Source organism: Bactrocera tryoni, chromosome 2 (genome assembly GCF_016617805.1).
Source record: "Bactrocera tryoni isolate S06 chromosome 2, CSIRO_BtryS06_freeze2, whole genome shotgun sequence".
In the NCBI taxonomy this organism is placed as follows: Eukaryota; Metazoa; Arthropoda; class Insecta; order Diptera; family Tephritidae; genus Bactrocera; species Bactrocera tryoni.
Window position 1 is genome coordinate 1,351,658 of NC_052500.1, and position 19,200 is coordinate 1,370,857.

Consider the following 19,200-nt stretch of genomic DNA (forward strand, 5'->3'; position numbering starts at 1 on the left):
CTCATCTACAAACATAATAAATGTCTATTTTATTTATTTAAAGAAGACAGATAATAATACTTATATCACGGGGTTGAAACGGTTATATACCAAAAACAAAACAACAATTTTTACATTTTGTATCTATGTATGTATGAGTACGAGTATATTGTCTATATATTGCTAATGTAATCCTTTTTGTCGTTCAAAACGCCTTTAAATTCACACATTTTCTCGATTTCTCCTTTCAACTTAACCCAAGCACCGTTATTCGTATTCGCACATACCTATATTTCATTTCCTCGCGTTTATTTGCTTATTGCCCCCAGCGAAACACTGATGCATTACTCTTCGCTCTTTTATGCGAATGTTTGTATGTAGGTATGTTTCCAGGTATGTATGTACCACAGCAGACTGCAAAATATGCGACAGTCACGTGTCCTGCGCACATTCTCCTACAAATCTTCTTTGTCATTACCACTTTGTTGGCAATTGTAGTCTCATTTATATTAGCCTAACCCCCTCTGTGCCCCGTTTCGAATGACAGTTTCACCATATCTTTCCATTCACTGATTTTCGCTTCCCTTTCAGCGTTTTTATTTTTGTTGCTTGGCGCGTATTCCGACAATCGCCAGCAAGTATGTCATTCGCGTTGGTCACTGTTGTTCGCGATTAGGTCAGTGGCGCATTTTCGAGAATTTTTGTTGTTGGTGGTTATCCAAAGCTGCTTGTTTTCGTTGCTTCGTAGAAGTTGTGTTTGTTACGCTATGGACGTTTTTCGCCTATTGCGGCTGACTTTACTGAGTTGTCAGTTTCTTAAATGAGTTGAACAATATATGTGACCTGGTCTACGAAAAGGGAGCTAACGTGCGAAAACTAGTTTTCTGGGAAAAGCTGTTAAAAATAATCTCATTAATTGTTCTCCTTTTTTTGACACCTAAGCCCCCTTTCCGTAGACCATGTCACATATATTTATGGTTTTACAGATTTATATATTTATTTGTAGATCTCTCTTTTAATACTAAACTTAAACAATATTTAGATTACCACATTCCATTGAATATTTATGGCTATATAGCCCTCATTTCTCCCTTAGCAGTATATGAGCAAGGTAATTTACCACACACATACTTTCACAGACATTACTTTAACCCGCTTCACTACCGAAATACGAACCTCTCTTTTATTATTTTAATTTACTTATTTCTATTTTTTTTCAATTGTCTCTTATATATCTGCGTTTACTTTTTAAATTTTAATTTATATGTAGGTATCTATATACTTATACTATGGTTGAGGATTGGTAACGAGCAGGTTGACGCGCATTTCATGTTTCTGGGCTGGGTTTTTAGGGATACTGTTTCACTTTAAATATGTTTACATGCCTGCAGAAATTCACTTAATAATGTACTAAACAAGGCGAAGTAAATAAATTTAAAAAAATATGCTTGAAAATTATATGGAGAAAATTCTCTGTAAAAATAAGTTTGAAACATCCGCATACTTTTCAGATCTAAGCAAATATTGGGTAGTCGAAAATGCATTTTCACATTTCTAACCAAATTTTCACTTATTTTATTTCTTTTATTTATAATAATAAATAAATAAACAAATATGTACCACTTGGTAGACCACTTTTTGCCATGTTTCCGCTGGAGACATTATTATGATATTTTTTCGACTACCCCATATAATGAATAATTCCAGAAAACTCTGAAACTATCTGTAACCACATTTGAGTATTAGTTTAGCAAATTATTACTTATTCTGTAATTGGATAACACATAATATTATAAATTAAATTTTCTCTAATAAATTTGTTTTTTATTTATTATAAAGTACATGGTAACTCTAAAATAATACTTTTCATATACATATACTAGGACTTAGGAAATTTTGTAAGGACACATCATTTTATCATTTAATGACTCAGCTAACCCTTTTATAGGTTAGTGAAAATGTCACGACTAAAAATTGGACATAAAAAAATTAAGAGTTCGGAAAAGGGTTAGGAGGCAAAATAAAAATGTTTAACAATATTTGTACAAAATATAATATAATAATATTTAAAAATAGATTTCTTAAAAATTCATTAATCAAAATAACAACTTATTTTAGTTGGAAAAATTCGGTGAGATATGAGTTTAATTAATAATATGGCAACACTGTTTACACACTTCCACTTTTAAACAATATCCAGTCAAGGCAGACCCCTTACTCCCTTAACACCGGTTTCGAGGCACCGCCACTCAACCGCTCTTTTGCCTATGGTGTAGTTGGGAAAGCTATAAAACCTGTGTACTATATCTTTTAAAGCATTTACCATTTTGTTTGCGCGCATAAAGACGCGACAAAAATTTACATACTATTTGTCGTAATACAAATCTCTAATTTATAATTTCGTCATTAGTGCTTGGAATTATTGGAATAATACAAAATCGGTTCCTTACAATATGACTACGAACTATTTTGTTATTGTTTTTGGTTTTTGTATACAATTGCACGTGTTTTGCTAATAATCAAACCTAAGACTTGCATATTTCGCAGCGCATTCTTCTTTTCGCTTCTATCCCATGTAGGGCTTACGCAGACGCAAAAGCACAGGATAGTGTAAGTCCTCGTCGTACAAGCCGGACGTCATCATCAATTCCTCGTGCCGCTTCCATATGGTCTCATTATAGCGCTGTGTTATCTCCACTGCGAAGCCTCTACGCGTGCACTCGCCAACAAACATCGCCATGGTTTTGCCACGTCTTGGCGCCATTATTATCGCCTCACCTCTGGGTGCCATATAATACCAAATCGTCTCCACGAGCGACGAGCGCGCTTCATCGAAGAACAGGCAATCGGCGGAAAGGATGACATCGAATTTCCCAGCCTCCGCCGTAGCACGCGCACTCACATCTTCCCACTTGAGCACCGAGCACTTTGTGTAGCAGGCGAGCTCGTTCAGGCATACTGTCTTCTTTACATTCTCCACCGACACATCGTTGCCATCGGTGAGATGCACCGCATAAGGCTTAGCGTACTTGGAGAGCATAAGCCCAGCTAAGCATGTGAATCCGCCACCCAATTCCAATATCCATTTATCACTATACGCAGCGGCGTCGGATAGAACGTAAGCGGTTAATGCCTCCTCTGAGGGCCACACACAAATATTGCCGGTGTTATTGAAGCCCATTAGGTCACTGGCTGTTAGCTGACGCTCCACGTGATGTATGTTAACGGTGAACTCCTGCTGACCCTCCCCATCGAGCAGCACACTGTACTTGTACCAGTTCTCCGGTTTGCCCAGGCAGTTCAGTGTCATATGATCTTCGAAGCTGTCCTGGCGCAACAGGTCGAATGACTTGAAACGACGCACCGACGCCGTTTGCTCCTCACCGAACTCCTCGCCCGACGACGAGACCGTCTCCTCGGAGTCTTTGCGCAATACTTTCGCTAAAATCTTCCAGCGTTTGCGCGCTGTATTCGCCAAGTTAGGCGTGGCTGGTGGTGTTGGTGGCAGCACAGGTTTGATATCTTTTAAAGCTTCATTTGTAAGGTTCGGTGGCTGGCTCACATTCTTCTGCTGATGATGTGCTTGTTGTGGCGCTTGTCGTTCTTGTTGTTGTATGAGATGTACACCATTCTCTTTGATGGTGTTCAGCGTGTTGTCAATGTCGTACTCGAGCATTAGCGATATCGACGAGAGCTGTTGGATGGCGGAGCTGGCTGCGACGGCGGTGGCCGACATTACCGCTGTGGAGTCAATGACACTTGGCGATTTGTTGAAATTTTGTACAGAAGTCGACATTTTCTATTTCTATTTCAAATTACGGCTGGAGTTTGACTCGTTGACGTTTTAGTCTAGGCTACGATTGTTTTGTTTCTGATATGATTTGATTATGACTTTTGATTTGAATGTTGACCAGCGAACACTTCTGGGTCGGCGAGAGTTTGGATCTGTAAGAAAAAAGTGTAATGGTTACATAACATTTATGCTTATGGTTTTAAGGTTCAGGAATTGTAAAATTACATAATTAAAGAAGAATATTTTCATATTTTGTTTAGATCTTTTAAAGTGAATAATTGCTAATGAATGTTAGTCTATGTTGTGTGCGTTTACGATTAGGAATATAAATTGCGCTCTAATTAAAATCAAAGATTCTTATCACAATTACTATTTTCTCCAAATACTCCCATAAACTTGTGGATTTTATAGCCATTCTTGGTGTTCCCGCCCCTCACATTGCTTTTCTCATTCATAACTTATTATTTTTTGATGGAGCTTTTGCGCATAAAACCAAGAATATGGCAGAGAAATGCGAAAGACGCTCAACGGCAAAAACGAAAATCGAGAAGAAATTATACGGGAATTTGTGAGAAATCTAGGGAAATATTGCACGCCTGCAGCGTATTTGGTTGTTGGTGCTTGTTAAGTAAAACGTCAGGTTTTCAGGATTTTGCTGCTTTTAAACGGGTGAAAGGAGGGCTGGGAATGCTGAATGTTGCAAGTGAATGTCGACAATGTAGCAGCTTCATGAGCTGGAGTTGTAAAATATTTAGTAACATTGGCTGACGGCCTTGTGACTGCCAAGCACTTTGATTTCTCCGTCAATTTTTATTATTTGAGCGTGATTAAACTTCATAAGGGGTATAAAGTGGACGAAATGGTAAATATTTTACTCATGTTATCTTATGTGAGGTAAATTCACTTACAATTTCAGTGAAGTGTTAAAATATTAATTTATGTCTTGTTTTATTTGTCGACGCTTTACTTACATAAGTGGGTGGGCACTTCTCATATTAAGTAAGCAATCGAAAGGTTTTGTTAGCCAAACATTAATTATTGCTTATCAAGAACAATAAGGGCGCTGCACTAATTTATTCTTTGCGACAACTCAGTGGAACTTTTATTCTTCAAACTTTTTACATTATTTTATACTAAAGTGACAACATCGAACTCAAATTGTGTGCGTATGTTTGTAAGCACTGTTGTGAGTTGCCTAATAATGCTAACAGCGAGTTAAAGGTGGCCAGCAACAACAAAAGTTACTAAGAATTTATTTCTGCTTAAGCGCTCTCACACAGAATGGATTTATTAGAACTTTTGAGATACGCAATATTTAAGGAATTCGGATATCCCTTAAAAACATCCATTCGAAAGCTACTTAAAATTTTTTAAATTATAAGATATCAAACAGCTTTACGTCTTTCTCAGAAAATAAGCAATATAAAAGCTTGTATAAATATGGTTCGTCGCATAAAATATCCAAAATAAATATAACTATTTCCCGCACCAAAATTCAAATTCGTTTGCTTAAGTGCTAAATCACATTTGTGTTAAGGAAGATTAAGTACCGCACCGCAAAATCTTAATATCCATAAGACAAAAACAAAGGAGGAAGCACATGTGCCTAAGCAGACAAATCTATGCCATGGACACGTGTCTACAGATGAATACATGCATAGGAGCGACTGTAGGCAAAATGGTATCCATTTCAGCAGGCCATTAGGTGAGGATTTATGTTAACAACGCTGCAAACAAGTAAAGTTGTTCGCTTGCCACGATGGCCAATGAAAGAAAAAAGCACACATCTATTGTATGTTAACATATAGGCAAAGAAGGTAATAAAATCCACACTAAAGTGGTTTTGTGTGTACATGCATATATGTATGTACGCTGAGAGATAAGTTTGCTTCACATATCGGCAGATAAGTTGCCAAAGTAGCAGTCAAAATACCAATAAAACAAATTGGGAATAAAATCAGATGACGAAGCCAACAATTCCAACGCCGTAGAATGAAGGCACATGTACCACATTCGAGCAATAAAATCAATATTTTTGCTAGGTTCTCATATGTAAGAATGTATGTATGTGTGAGTGCACATATGTATGTACCTGTCGTACGTGTGTCACTAAAGCGAAATCAAAGCAAAGCTCTAAATTTCAGCACCCGCATAACTGCTTGAATAACCAATGCAGTAAGAAATGGGGAAGTAAAGCGCTTTAAGCGACAGACTTTAGGCTGTACGAGTATGCATATAAGTAGATGGAAACTTTTGGTATTTGTTGGCAGGCGTTGCATATTCTGATTTAGCATACTTCATTCATTTTTCTTTTCATTTATTATCATTTGTTTGAGAGCTGCTGTTGTCTTAAGAGACTTCAGACGTATAACTTGACATTTTATTTATAAAGAGTAATGAAGTTTGGATTGAATTGAACCGGCTTTCCACTCAACAATTTTCTACGATATAAGCTCTTTCAAGCTGCATTGTTAATTTGCTCACTTGTTACGAATGAATGTCCCTGTTTGCCACATATTGATTGCCAACCAATCGTTTTTCTTATAAGCTCGGTTATTACAGTTCATTCCGGACATTTCACTTTTGCAATCGGCTCCCATCCCTCGAGGCGGTAGATCAAACTGCAATCACTCAAGCAACGACCAAAGTTGGCGCGTACTCGAGAGAAAACTTTTCACCAGCAAAAGAAGAATCGACAGCTGCCACAACGTCATGCCACGATACCCTTGTGCAATTACATACGAATTTATACTCGTTGCTACATATATCCATCGTGTCAATGGTGCTTTTGTTTTGCCGCATTCATACTGAAAATTGCACACTTGATGGCCCCTTGCACCTCCGGCTGCATTCAGCAAATAGCAAAGCAATTCAAACTTTATAAGTTCGCCGACAAAAGTGCCGTTATGTAGTGCAGCTCCTTACCGTTTCGTCTTGTTGTAACGGTTTTTGTTGTTCTTTTATTTTCATTCTTGTTATTTGATTTGCTCCACTTTTATGTGCTCAGCAATTTAGTTTATTTTCTGCAATTTCTCCCGCAGTAGTCGTCATCATATTTCAACCAGCGTCATAGCAAACGGTTCGTTGTGATGAAGAAACGGTGGAGAAGGATCATTGTCTCAAGCCGGGGATGTACGCACATCTTAAGTAGACTCGCTCGTCAGTTGCATTTATAGCTCGCACGATGGGATGCATTTAATTGCCGCATTGGCGGTGAGTCCATTGCGCTTGCCACTGCCATTTTATGGCGGTATTATTTGAAAGTTAATGGTTGCAGTGGGCAAGACAAGGATTTTCATTATCTCAAAATATTTAATTTTACTTAAAAACAAATACTCAATAAGTGCCTATTTTTTGCTACTTGTGGCGGTTATATACTTATTTTTATTAGGTTAAATTGCTTTATATATTATAGAAAACTTTTAATGTTGAGTGAATTTACTTTTTAGTTACGTATACGCAGGGTAACGCACGATGCAGAAGTTCAATAAAATATAGGCTTTGAGCGTCGAAGTATACAAATAACTGGCTTATACTTAGTAAATGGGACAAGGTGAAGTGACATCGTTTGGTGTGAATAAGTTTTCATCCATTGATGAATTTAATTAAGGCAGCGTTCTTCCGCCTATGCTTTACATTCTCTAAGCAACTGACCTCCCAAAGATTAACACTGACTCACAATTACAGCAACCTATAGGGATGACTCTGTAGCGCTGGCGTCGAGTAGCAATTATACTGCCGCCTCCGGGAAACTGCAAACCATTCCCAGACTAGTGACTCACCAAATGGAACATTGGCATTAACACTGAATATCCTATACAAGTCTTATGACCTTATATGGTCAGGAGCTATCAACAAGCCCATTCGTAAATTATCTGGAACTTACAATTGATAAGTGGGGTACATAGAGAGGCCACATGAAAATCGATAAAACTCAGCTTAGGTTAACATTTGCCCGGATGTATTGGCTTCTAACGTTCCCACTCAGTCTAAAAATCAAGCTACTCGCATAGAAGGCAATAGTTAGAGCTATGTGAGCGTATTGAATTCAAATATAGAGCAGCAACGTACTTGCGATCCAACTGCTTGATGATAATTAACAATGTAGGAGACTAAAAATATCATACATTAGATCTCCCCTTACGATTTAATTGATATCAGCGGCTTTTATATAAAATATTTTTCTTGTACTGCAATATTTTTATTATTTAATGTAACTGAGTTGCAAATACTAAAATTTTATTGAGTTCTTCTGTTTACTTTCGCTAATATTGTGCATTTTATTTTCCCAATGACTCTGACCAAAATTCGTGCATATTGGAAAGCTTTAAGCAGATATTTCAAGCTTCCTCATGCCAGCTCAATAGAAAATATATATGTACCTGGTGGGCGATATTGTTGCGGATGCTAAGATTTGCACGCTTACAAAAGGACAATGAAGACTTGCTTGGTCATCGACATTTTCGTTGCTCTTCTTTGCGATCCCTAACGGTGCATTGACCGTTGAATAACTTTGTAGACTATTATTATTTATCAAATTTTTATTTATTGCAGTAAAGTATATTTTCACCCGCATTATTCAGACTTATTATCCTTCAAAGAAGTTTCTGACACATATCAGCAGCAAATACAATAAATTTTTCTAGTTTACAAATTAATCATAAATTGCAAAAAAATTACTTTAATTATACGAAATACATATTCTTTTAAATGTGTGATATTATTTCACGGGAAGTATATTTTTTTTAAGTTTTTGGAATAAAAATAGTCGATCATCATCGTGTTATATCATCAAGGATACAACTAAAAATCTAATCAACGTCAGAGCTTAAGGTTCAAACCCACAACAAAAATTAAAAAAAGTCTAATGTGGCAAAATCTGTACTACAAATGAGTGTAATTTTAACTAAAAATATTTGAAGGACATCGCATGTTGTTCAAATGTCAATGACTATCCTTCTCCCCTACACAAATGGCCATTTTCCCACATAGTTAATATACAATGTACTAATGAGGGCACGTCAGTCACATATGTCTGTACATATGGCAGCTTACTAAAATAACACATGCACACTCATGGTTATCGATTTCAAATTAAGGCTTAACGGAAGGACATTAAACTGCCCAAATGCACACCCACGCAAAATCTCACACAACCACGCTCAAATGAATTTCTGATGGAAGTTACGTGTGATTGCTGATATGGTGCGTAAGTGTGTGTGCCCACTCATGACAGGCACACACACATAGACGAAATACGAAAGCATTTACTTTTAGACACATTGTAGATAAAAGCGAAAGCGAACCGCAAGCCATTCAACTGTTGATGAAGTTTTCCAGTCCAGCACGAAAAAGGACAAAAGCAAATTAAACCGTTAAGCGCACGCAAATAAACAATTAAAACGAGCTACGTCAACTGGACGATTGGCGCACAAATGTGTGTGCGCGTGCGGGCGCGGAAAGACAACAGGCAATATTTAATGTCAGCGCATAACTGTAGTTTCCAATAACACTCCTGCGAATTTCGCCAACTTTTACGACCGTAGGAAATGTGGAAGGTGCGTTTATGTTTTCAGTTTTAATTCACATTTTATCCAATCGTAGCATTTATATTCTATAATATATTTGTACTCGTACGAGTATACATGACATCTAGTATAATCTCACCACGGCTTATTTACCCAAGTCTTGAACAAACAGTGCCATGAAATCTATATGTGTTGACATAAAATCGAATGCCCTTAGAAGCAATTGCTTGTTACATGCTTAGATGTGTTTGTGTATTTGTTTGGAATTTATTTTTATACAATTGGATTATTAGCTTCAAAGGCACACACAATTTTGTAGACGCAACTTTTTGAATAAAAATTATTTTCAATTTACAAAACTTAGAACCTTAAATTATTTTTATGGGCAGTCCTTTATTTTATCGATTAACTTGTATAATCTAAACCAAGCACCTTCCAAACTCTTAAACACTCTTCAGAAATGCAAATCAAATACATGCATATGCAAGTATGGGTAGATGTGTGCAAATGTGTGGGTATTTATTTGAAATGCCTTCATGAAAATAGCTCCGGTTTTAGTGATTTTAGTGCGCAGTAAGTGTATGTGTGCATGCGTGTATAAGGAGGTCTTCTCCCATGTGCATACGTTCACATTTGATATCAAAACGTCTGGTGAAATTTACATATGAACTCTTAAATTGTGTTTGTGCCTCACTGACATTTAATATAAACCCTATCCATTTGACACTGTGTGTCTGTCAAATATTTCATATGTGTGGTTGTGAATTCGTAACTGTTGACAGTTTACACATTTCACTTTTTTACTCTGTGAATGGTGAATGTGGCAACATGACACGTCAATCTTACCTGCATTATTACTGGCAAAGGCTACTGTCCAACTTACTGTCAATTTAAAAACAAGTATACATACTTACATACATACTTTGATTCACTTTTTAAAGCTTAATACCCAAAATTATTTTCAAAGTCACACTTTCTATGATTTCATTTCTGTGAACATTTTTCAATTGCATCCTATCCAAAAAAGGCATGAAAGCTAAATTGTTATTTGAAGAATGTATTCACATACTACTGTGATTCGTTGGCATAAAAGTATTGCTGCGGGAGGGGATTACTTGGAAGGAGATGAAATGGACAGAATTCACCTTTCAATTTGATCACAGTAGTATAGGTACATACATACATACATATATTCCTAAGTATGTGTGTTTGTAGTGGTCAATTTAAATTTGAATGAAAATTTGCATTTCAAAGAAGTGCAAGCCCATTGACTAAAACAGCAAAAGTGCAACGACGACGACAACAACAACAACGAAATCAATAAGAATCTCCCAATTGTCTGTGAATAGTCCACACAGGCGCATGTCCAATTACACTTTCACCTGTGCAGTAATTGCCGGCATGTCTACGAGTGTGTTGTTGTTTGCTTTGGCGCTGCAGATCTAATTTTTCTTGGCTATTTTATCTATGCAATGAAATTCCACTTAAAGTAACGAGCCAATTTGACGTTGCTTGTGTTTGGTTGTGCATTTCTATTATTGCCACAAATTTGTTTTTGCTTTGCATTCTACGCTGCTTACATTGTCACAGCTGCTGCTTCTGTTTGCTTTTTTCAATGAATTTGGCTATTTCATTTGTTGGCTATGAACAACATTAGTGCCCGGTAGTTTCCACTACGGAATGAGTAAATTGCCACTGCGCTGCGTTGTTGTTGCTGTTGTAGCAAGCGACGCTAATGTTGTAGCCATTTCGTAGCGTTGGCAGTCGATCTACTGTTGGCACGATGTGATTAATTCTTTGCGACATTCTGTCGTTGACAATTCTATTGCTTGATGGCAGATTTGCAAGTACATACATACAAACATATTTTAAAAACAGAAATTTCGCTTAGATGCACCCAGTGAAGAAAGATTCAATTTTTGACCGAAAGTACTAAGCACTGTTGACAATGTTCACCTATTCATATTTCTTCTTAAAAGTATAATTATGTATTACCTGCTTGACGAGTAGATATGTTCAGTGGGTTGAAGGATGGGAAATTTGTTATATAAAATATTTTTAATAAATTTATTAAATTCGTAGTATTAGTGATCCATGGAGTTAATCTCGCCCGTGCAAAGCTAAATCTAACATAAGAAATAAGTCAACAGTTAATCAATCTTCTTCAAAGCATCGCTCTTTCAGTGCTACATTTTCTTGACTCTTTTTCATTAGTCAAGTAAGCGCAATTTCTTGGTGGTCATCTTACATACAAAACTGCAAGTGGTTACACGGATGCACATCCACTTGCGTGCATGTGTTTGTTGGTTCCTTGCGAATATTTTATTTATTTGATACTAATTTATTTTCGCTCATTACTTTTAGTTTCTACGAGCAATTTATATCGTTGGCCGGCATTATGCAGCATTTGGCTGCCACTCAGCTGCTTACGTCACACACTTTTGTTAGTTCTTTTGCAAGTCTTCTTACAAGAAAATGCAACTGTTTGAAACCCATGTCTAATTTTGAATATTTTAAAGCATCATTAATTACTTTAATTTTGTTAGAAATTAATTAAGGCATTTTTTTATATTATGCTGAAGTGCTTGGAGGAAAAATTTTTTCTTTTTATATAATATAGTAATTTTTATCAATAAAAAGTTTAAAAAAGTGAAACAAGTAAAATTAGTGAAGGAAATATTTTTTCATTATTTTCACTTATTTTTGAACAGCTGTAACTTTTTTTAACTTCTAAATTTCTGAATCTAAATTTAAATAGCATGGCACAATGTAATTGGTAGCACTGGAGAGGTACGACTGCAAGGGCATCTATTGACAAAACACGAAAAGACTTTTTCGACTACCAATATTATGAATGTATTGTACTTTATGCTCACTTTAAGGGGGTATTTTACTTTAGAAATTTGAAAAAAATCGAAATTTCTTCATAATTCGGTAGTTTAGATATTCAAAAATACATCTCTAAAGGGATTTTTCACATTTAATATTGTTTCCGAAGTTATAGCCATTTTATTTTTCAGAAGACCACAAGCATATAAATTACGTCGGCGACGACACAATTTTTTTCGAATGAAACAATATTTTTTTAAATTAATTGTATGTACTCTTCAAACGTTAATAAAGAAATCATAAAAAATGGATAGTAAAAACATAAAATCTTTTTTAACAATTGCCAAAAAACGCTCCAAATTCGAGCCTCTAGCCTAGAATTCCCACTGAAGTGGTTTCGGTTACCACACTGGGCGTATACGTAATATTTTTCAGCATCTCGTATATATGTAAATTGTGCTAATAATGCAACCACACCACAATGAGGACCCTCTTGCTGCAACCTGCATACGCGAACATAGCTGCCACAGAGCGTTGAGTGTGAGGTTCATTAGCGTCTCGCAGCTGGAGGGTAAAAGGCTATTTATGGCCGGTTGTGTGGCTCAAATAACATTTTAGCGGGGTTCGACCGCTTCAAACAGCTAATATGACTGACTGTAACATATATGTATGTAAAAGCCACAGCACACACATGCACACACACACGAGAATCGAAATTTAGGGAAAGTAAAAAATATGAAACGCATAATTAGCTCATAAAAATTTGTTAGCACCCCAAGGAAAAACATAACACAAACCAACACAGCGCACAAATAACATACAAATCAAGAGAAGCTAAAGCAGCAACAATCGCGCCGATAACAACAATTATAATGAGCCTAACAAAAACGCATTTGTGTGCACAAAGAAAACAATTTCACACAAAAAACGCAAAACAGAAGCCTCAATGAGTGTGTTTTGCTGTGCCTTATCCTATACACACACGCATACATATCAGCATGGATATATTGTTCACATAAAGACAACAACAAAACGACATAATATATTTAAACTTGCGTCTCGGTGTTTCCTTCCACCCGCCTAGCTTGGTTGCTGTTCTCCACTGATGTCCCGCATTTTGTCGCTTGTATTTTTATTTACGATTTTGTGTTTAAAATTCAGGGCTGTCCCTACCCCCCTTTCATATGCTACTATGTGTAATAAGCTGCGGGCTGCGGCAGACTTCAATACAATGGCGCTCTTGTCCGTATTTATTTATGGCTCACTGTCGGAGGCGCGAAAAAAAGGAAAAAGAATTTCATAAATTTATTTCAAATGATGCAGAACGCTTTCGCTGTTGTCGAGTCGATTTCGCCTTACTCATTTGTGAATCTCTGCATAAGCGCGCACTGTGTTAAGAAATTCACATTTTATAGTCGCCCATGTGAGCGCTCATAATTTTAATGCCTTGCACTTAGGGACACTTAAAATAGAGATTAATAACACATAAATACACACTTTGAGGTTTTGACAACTATGCCTTTGATAACTGCAAATAATGTTTTTGTTTATGTAACATGTATATTGCTATTAAATTCAAGCGATGTGCCAGCGATAGAGATTCGCTATTATTATGTGTCGGTGAATTGTAATTTCTTTAAATATTTCAAATTATTCTGTTTAATGAATAAACTTTAATAAAAGAAATATTTATATTAGGCATGACTTAAAGTCAAAATATAGAAGAAAAACTGTTAACTTTTTTCTCCTCATTTTAATGTAACGGATTTTTTAATTGGGAGAAAGAATTGTACATAGTGTCGAGAAGATTGTTGCCGCTAGCGCATCAATTGAGGAAGACCCAAATCAGTCTCTCACATGACGTTCTCAAGCGCTGGGCATCTCTGTGACGTTCTTGTGGCGAATTTCGTGAAAAGATTTTGACCTATATCCTTACAAGATCAAATTAACGCAAGAACTGAAGCCGCTTGACCACCAGAATCGTCGAATATTCGTGAATTGGGCTGAGCAACAACTTGAAAATGATCCGGAATTTTATCGAAAAATCATCTTCAGCGATGAGGCTCATTTTTGGCAAATGGCTTCGTCTATAAGTAAAATATGCGTTATTGGTCAGGCAGCAATACACACGAACTCCATGAGTCATCATTGCATCCCGAAAATAAAACGATTTTCTCAATGATAACTGAATATTTTTCGCCCGAATTGGATGATATGGACTTGGACAATATGTGGTTCCCACAGGACGGCGCCACAAGCCATTCAGAGAATGTCACAATAGATTTATTTAAACCAAGTTTGGTGAACGTGTTATCTCACAAAATGGCCCAGTCAATTGGCCCCCTCAGTCGTGCGATTTGACGCTGTTAAATTTTTTTCTGTGGAGCTACATCAAGTATTTTCTTTGCCAACAAGCCACCCACGATTCATGAGCTTTGTACGAATATCAAAAGTAAAGTTGCAGCAGTAACGGCCGATTTATGCTTGAAAACCGTCGAAAATTGGTTGCAGCGTCTGGACTTCTGCAACCGTGCCCGTGGTAGCCATGCAAAATAAATCGATTTCCATTTGTATGTAATGACATCGAATTTACTATCGCAAGAATAAAAAATTTCCTTATATGCCAAACCATTTTAGTTTTATTGAAAACTTTTGTAGCGTTCTATTGAAAAATATGTTAAAACTGGTCCAGGGTCTTTTTTTGAAAACTAAATGTCATGAACGCGAAGTTGTTAGAGTAATTAATTATAATTAACAAATTTTTACTATGGAATTTGAATCACTTTGATTTTTTCAAATTTTTATAAATATTTGCAAGAGAGAAAGCCATGAGCTCATTGTAGGAATACGTTGCGGGAAATAAACATCATCAAGAGACGTTACGCAATTGATTATCCCTCACACCTTTTACGAATAATACTCTACAAAATTTTTGCATTCTTTCTTAACATTCTTCTTCTTCTTAATTGGCGTAGACACCGCTTACGCGATTAACATAGCTTTATAAAAAGATTTCTAAAAAGCTAAAACCTATGAGTCCATAGAAATAAGAAACACAACGCAATACGTTCATTTCAATCAAGCTAAGCTTTACACTGCTGCCACACTCGCACCGAATTCGCAATCCCCTTAAGTGCAATTTCACAGTTTATGAAAAGATTTCATGCCTCGTGCAAGCGCCATGTGCGAATGTGTGGCACTAGGCAGCCGCATTGTTCTTTTGCTTAGAATTCGCCGGATTGCACTGTGCCACACAAAACACTCGGCCTCATATGCACAACAACAAAGCAATAAGCCGGTGTGTACGATGCCACATATTTATGTAAGCTCCTTCCGGATGATGGACACATCTTTTTGTTCTTTTTTGTTGCCTTCTGACAATGTGCGTTTTTCAAGAACCTCTTTGCTTGATATGCGGCGTGTCTCGTAGTGGTCAAGGACTCAGGATTATTTGCAAGTGCTCAGCAGGATCCCAACTGATTTGCATTGTAGTAAAAAACATGTTGAATGTGGAACAGTCATAGACGTTTAAAGACAACATATGAAAGCAGCATCAAAATCGGCCAGTGTTACATTATTTGGGAGCGACGAGAGAGTACGAAAGTTAGTGTCTTAAAGCAGCAGCAGAATTAAAAGACCATTGCACTTGAGTGAAGCATAAATAAATATAATAAATAAAAAAATAGGCTTTTACACATTCGAAGAACAAATAATTCCGACCCGTAAACTGTGCAAAGCAGCTTAAGAAATTATTTATGGCTCAAAATTTATAAGAAATGTCTAAAAATAATTTAAAAAGATGAAAAATGCCCTAAATGTTGCTCTCTGCCCTCTCATCACATAATTTTGCAAATTATTAAGAAAACGTAAGCAGCGAAAGATATTGAAATGAGACATTCTATCACAAAAACAAGTATGAACAATCGAGCAAGTTTTGCAGCGTCTGAAAATATTTTCGGTTGTGGGGATCTACGTTAGCGAAGAGCTTGTCACATATCTCTGCATATTAGACTCTTGGCACATTAATCTTTTCGCAAGTGCATTCGCTGTCAAGGGAAAGCATACAATCCACATATTGGCAATTGGAACCTTGTCTAGACTCGGGCGTAAGAAAGAATCTGGGAATAAAAGTTAGTTTTGAAGATGCCGCAGCGAGCTGAGACGCACAACAAAACGAGCGTCATAATCTGTGGCAAATTATACACAAACACACATGCATACGCGATTGCCTTGCATAAGCATAGTTGGCTGCATTTCCCTTTCTGCTTTCTACCCAACATTTTACACTCAATTATGCAATTTTTGTTTTGCGCTTGGCGGTTGGCGGGTTGTGGGATGGCAAAGGCGTCAGCATGCCCTACTCCCATGCAAAATAAATGCTCGTACTAAGCGCTGGCGCTGTTGCTTTTGCCACCGAGTGCGCGCCCCTTCTACCTCGCACCCTTCGCGCTCGTCTCGTCAAGTTTTCTATTTTTGCAACGCCGCTGCTTAGCTTACAACAAATTAAATTTTATATTTATATTTATTGCAAAAAACGCAACGCGCAGCACTAAGCTGAGTGTGTGTGTGTGTGTGAGTGTGCAACAAAGCATTGTATACAAACCTCATTTGTGTATTTACGAGCGTGTGTGCGCCGGCATGTGTGACTTGTGCTGAGGCACGACAACCAACAAATGTGCAGAACACAAAATCACAGCTTTCATAATTGGTTTAGATGTTTTTTCGTCTGGCAACAGCGACGTGCTGCTTGAGTCTCACTTGCTTGTTGTGTCTGCATATTTTTGTGCTTCTACTATATTTTGTATTTAATATTTTTCAGCTGAATCTGGGCACGCACTGTCAGCAGCACTTTGCACACATCCATCTATGCACTCATGTACGTACGTATGTATGTGAGCGTGGGCATTTATGTAGACGTAGTCTGTGGCATGTAGTATGAAATGTGTACTCACATTTATGGTCCTTGTAGAAATGCACGAAATGTACTGTGGATTTGCTCGCTGAAGAAGTATAATTAATGGGTTGGCAAATTGCTTTAAGGTCAGTAAATTGTTTGGGACTTAATATATTTTAAACATAATATGTATAAGCACAGGGCAAAAAATTGTAAACAAATCACTCGTTGGAATGTTGTAAATGAAATTAAGGTTTAAATAAATAAAAAATATTTTTCATGATAACAAATAATTTTTTTCGAATTCTTTTTATTGAAACTTAAGTTTGGATGGTATTATTGTTCTGTGAAATTTCCATAAAAATATTGAAACATCATAGCGTATTTATGAGAATTGAAAGAGTTTTTGTTTTTTTTTTTTGATTTACTGCACAATGCAAATTGTCTTCGGCTTATTAACTGCCATTGGCTTCTTTGCGCCACTTTTGATTGAAAAAACGTCTACTCCTAGCCTAGTAATTACTATAATTTTTGGACATGAACATTAAATGTATTGCTCGATAATTTTCTACAAGTCGAGATTGAAATAATTCGTAATTTTTATATGTATATTTGTAAGGCTGAGCAGGCGATGGCCACCACGCCCATCAATAACTAATGCACTTAATGTGCCAAAAAACTGACATTCTCTCCTTAGCCCGCTTGATTGTGTTCCCGTTTAGTTGAAAAATAAAATCGTTGGTGCTTCCGCTTACTATGATTGTTGTTGTATTTTTAGTCCTTACATACATTTGTGAGGTTAGAACCAATAAGGACTTTTACCCATAAACTAACAAAATTGCAATTTCCGCATTTCTGCCTTCTTTGTACTATTGTACAACAACAACAACTCCCGAATGTGTGCCACTCAAAAATCGATTTTGTTCGATGGCAACATATTGAGGCTCGTTTTCACTTTAGTACCTTAGTGTGACCGAGTAACTCAATTTGCCACTTAATATCCACAACGGCTGCGTGCGCCTTTTTCTACCAACCAACTTCAGGTATTGCAGGTCAAGCCGCCTCTCCATTGTCCTCTTGTCGCTATTCGCCGCTTTTGCGGAATTTGACAAAGACTCAGAGTTCAATGCGGCATAGCGACAGAGGCGCATAATGCAATTTTTCCGAACTTACTTGCACGCAAACATACATCCACGGTTGAATGCCCGCGCTTGGCTGACCGTTACATACATTTTTCTCTCATACTACATTTAAGCGAGGCCAAAGAATGAGTGCCCGGTCTACCCTAGGTATTGAGTTTCGTAAAGTAACTTCCTAAGCACGGTAGAGCAGGCTTATTGTGTTTTTTGTTAGATTTATGGATACAATCTGGTTATGACTTAGTATGTCATAAGTGAACTCCGATTTGTTACACATGGCGTATGAGTAACTTTATATGCTCTTTACTATTTGTGAGCGGCGCCGTTGCGTTTTTGCTGCTGACCAAATTATATTTGTACCAAATTATTAAGTTGATGCTTGGACACTTTTTAAAGTAATTTGTTAAAGGGAGAAATCATTCTAGAGCCATTGCTGATAATTCTGTACACTTAAAAGGCATTCTGCTACAAAAACTGTAAAAGTGAGAAATCCCTAAAAAATCCATCAATTAAATTTTGTTTAGAAAGAAGATAATATGTATCTTTAAATGAACTAAAAATTAATAATAATGTAAAAATCCCAAGCTGGTTTTTTATCGTAATATCAATAAATACCGGCATAATTCCACAACGAACCACTAACTTCTTGACTTACACACTTTTCACGAAAATATTAATATAATTAAAACTTTCGCTTAATAAAATTAGTAAACTTTTGTTTGGCAAGCCATAATAAAGTTAAAAAGTTGTTTGACTGGAAGCACCGCGCCTAAACTGTTCACCTGCTCGTAGGCGCAAGCATATTCAAGTGCACTGCCTACATTTAGGCTCATAAGCATGTCCTCAAAACTCAAAACTTGGAGCAGCGAACGCTTCAACAATACCGAAGCAAACTTCGTGCCATTCGACACGCTACCTGAGAGCTATGCGAATAATTGCTGAAGTGGCAGCAGGAAATTCGATGAAAGCAACAAAGGGCAGGCAAAGTAACGAGCATACAAACAAGCGAACAGCGCTGATTATTAGTCTGCATTTGCA

General features: G+C 36.9%; 1 protein-coding gene across 4 annotated transcripts in view; it reads right to left on the reverse strand.

Annotated features, from left to right (window-relative positions):
* Positions 1–2,093: 2,093 nt before the first annotated feature.
* The window catches only part of LOC120768130 (calmodulin-lysine N-methyltransferase), a 33,764-nt gene continuing 16,657 nt past the window's right edge, over positions 2,094–19,200 (reverse strand). For 3 of the 4 annotated variants that reach the window (XM_040094685.1, XM_040094687.1, XM_040094686.1), the window contains exon 2: positions 2,094–3,924. In XM_040094685.1, coding sequence (XP_039950619.1) covers positions 2,546–3,775 — 1,230 coding nt within the window. In that variant the 5' untranslated portion in view covers positions 3,776–3,924 and the 3' untranslated portion in view covers positions 2,094–2,545. Of the gene's footprint in view, positions 3,925–4,743; positions 4,921–19,200 lie in introns of those variants that run through there. The other variant, XM_040094684.1, reaches the window with a different exon arrangement.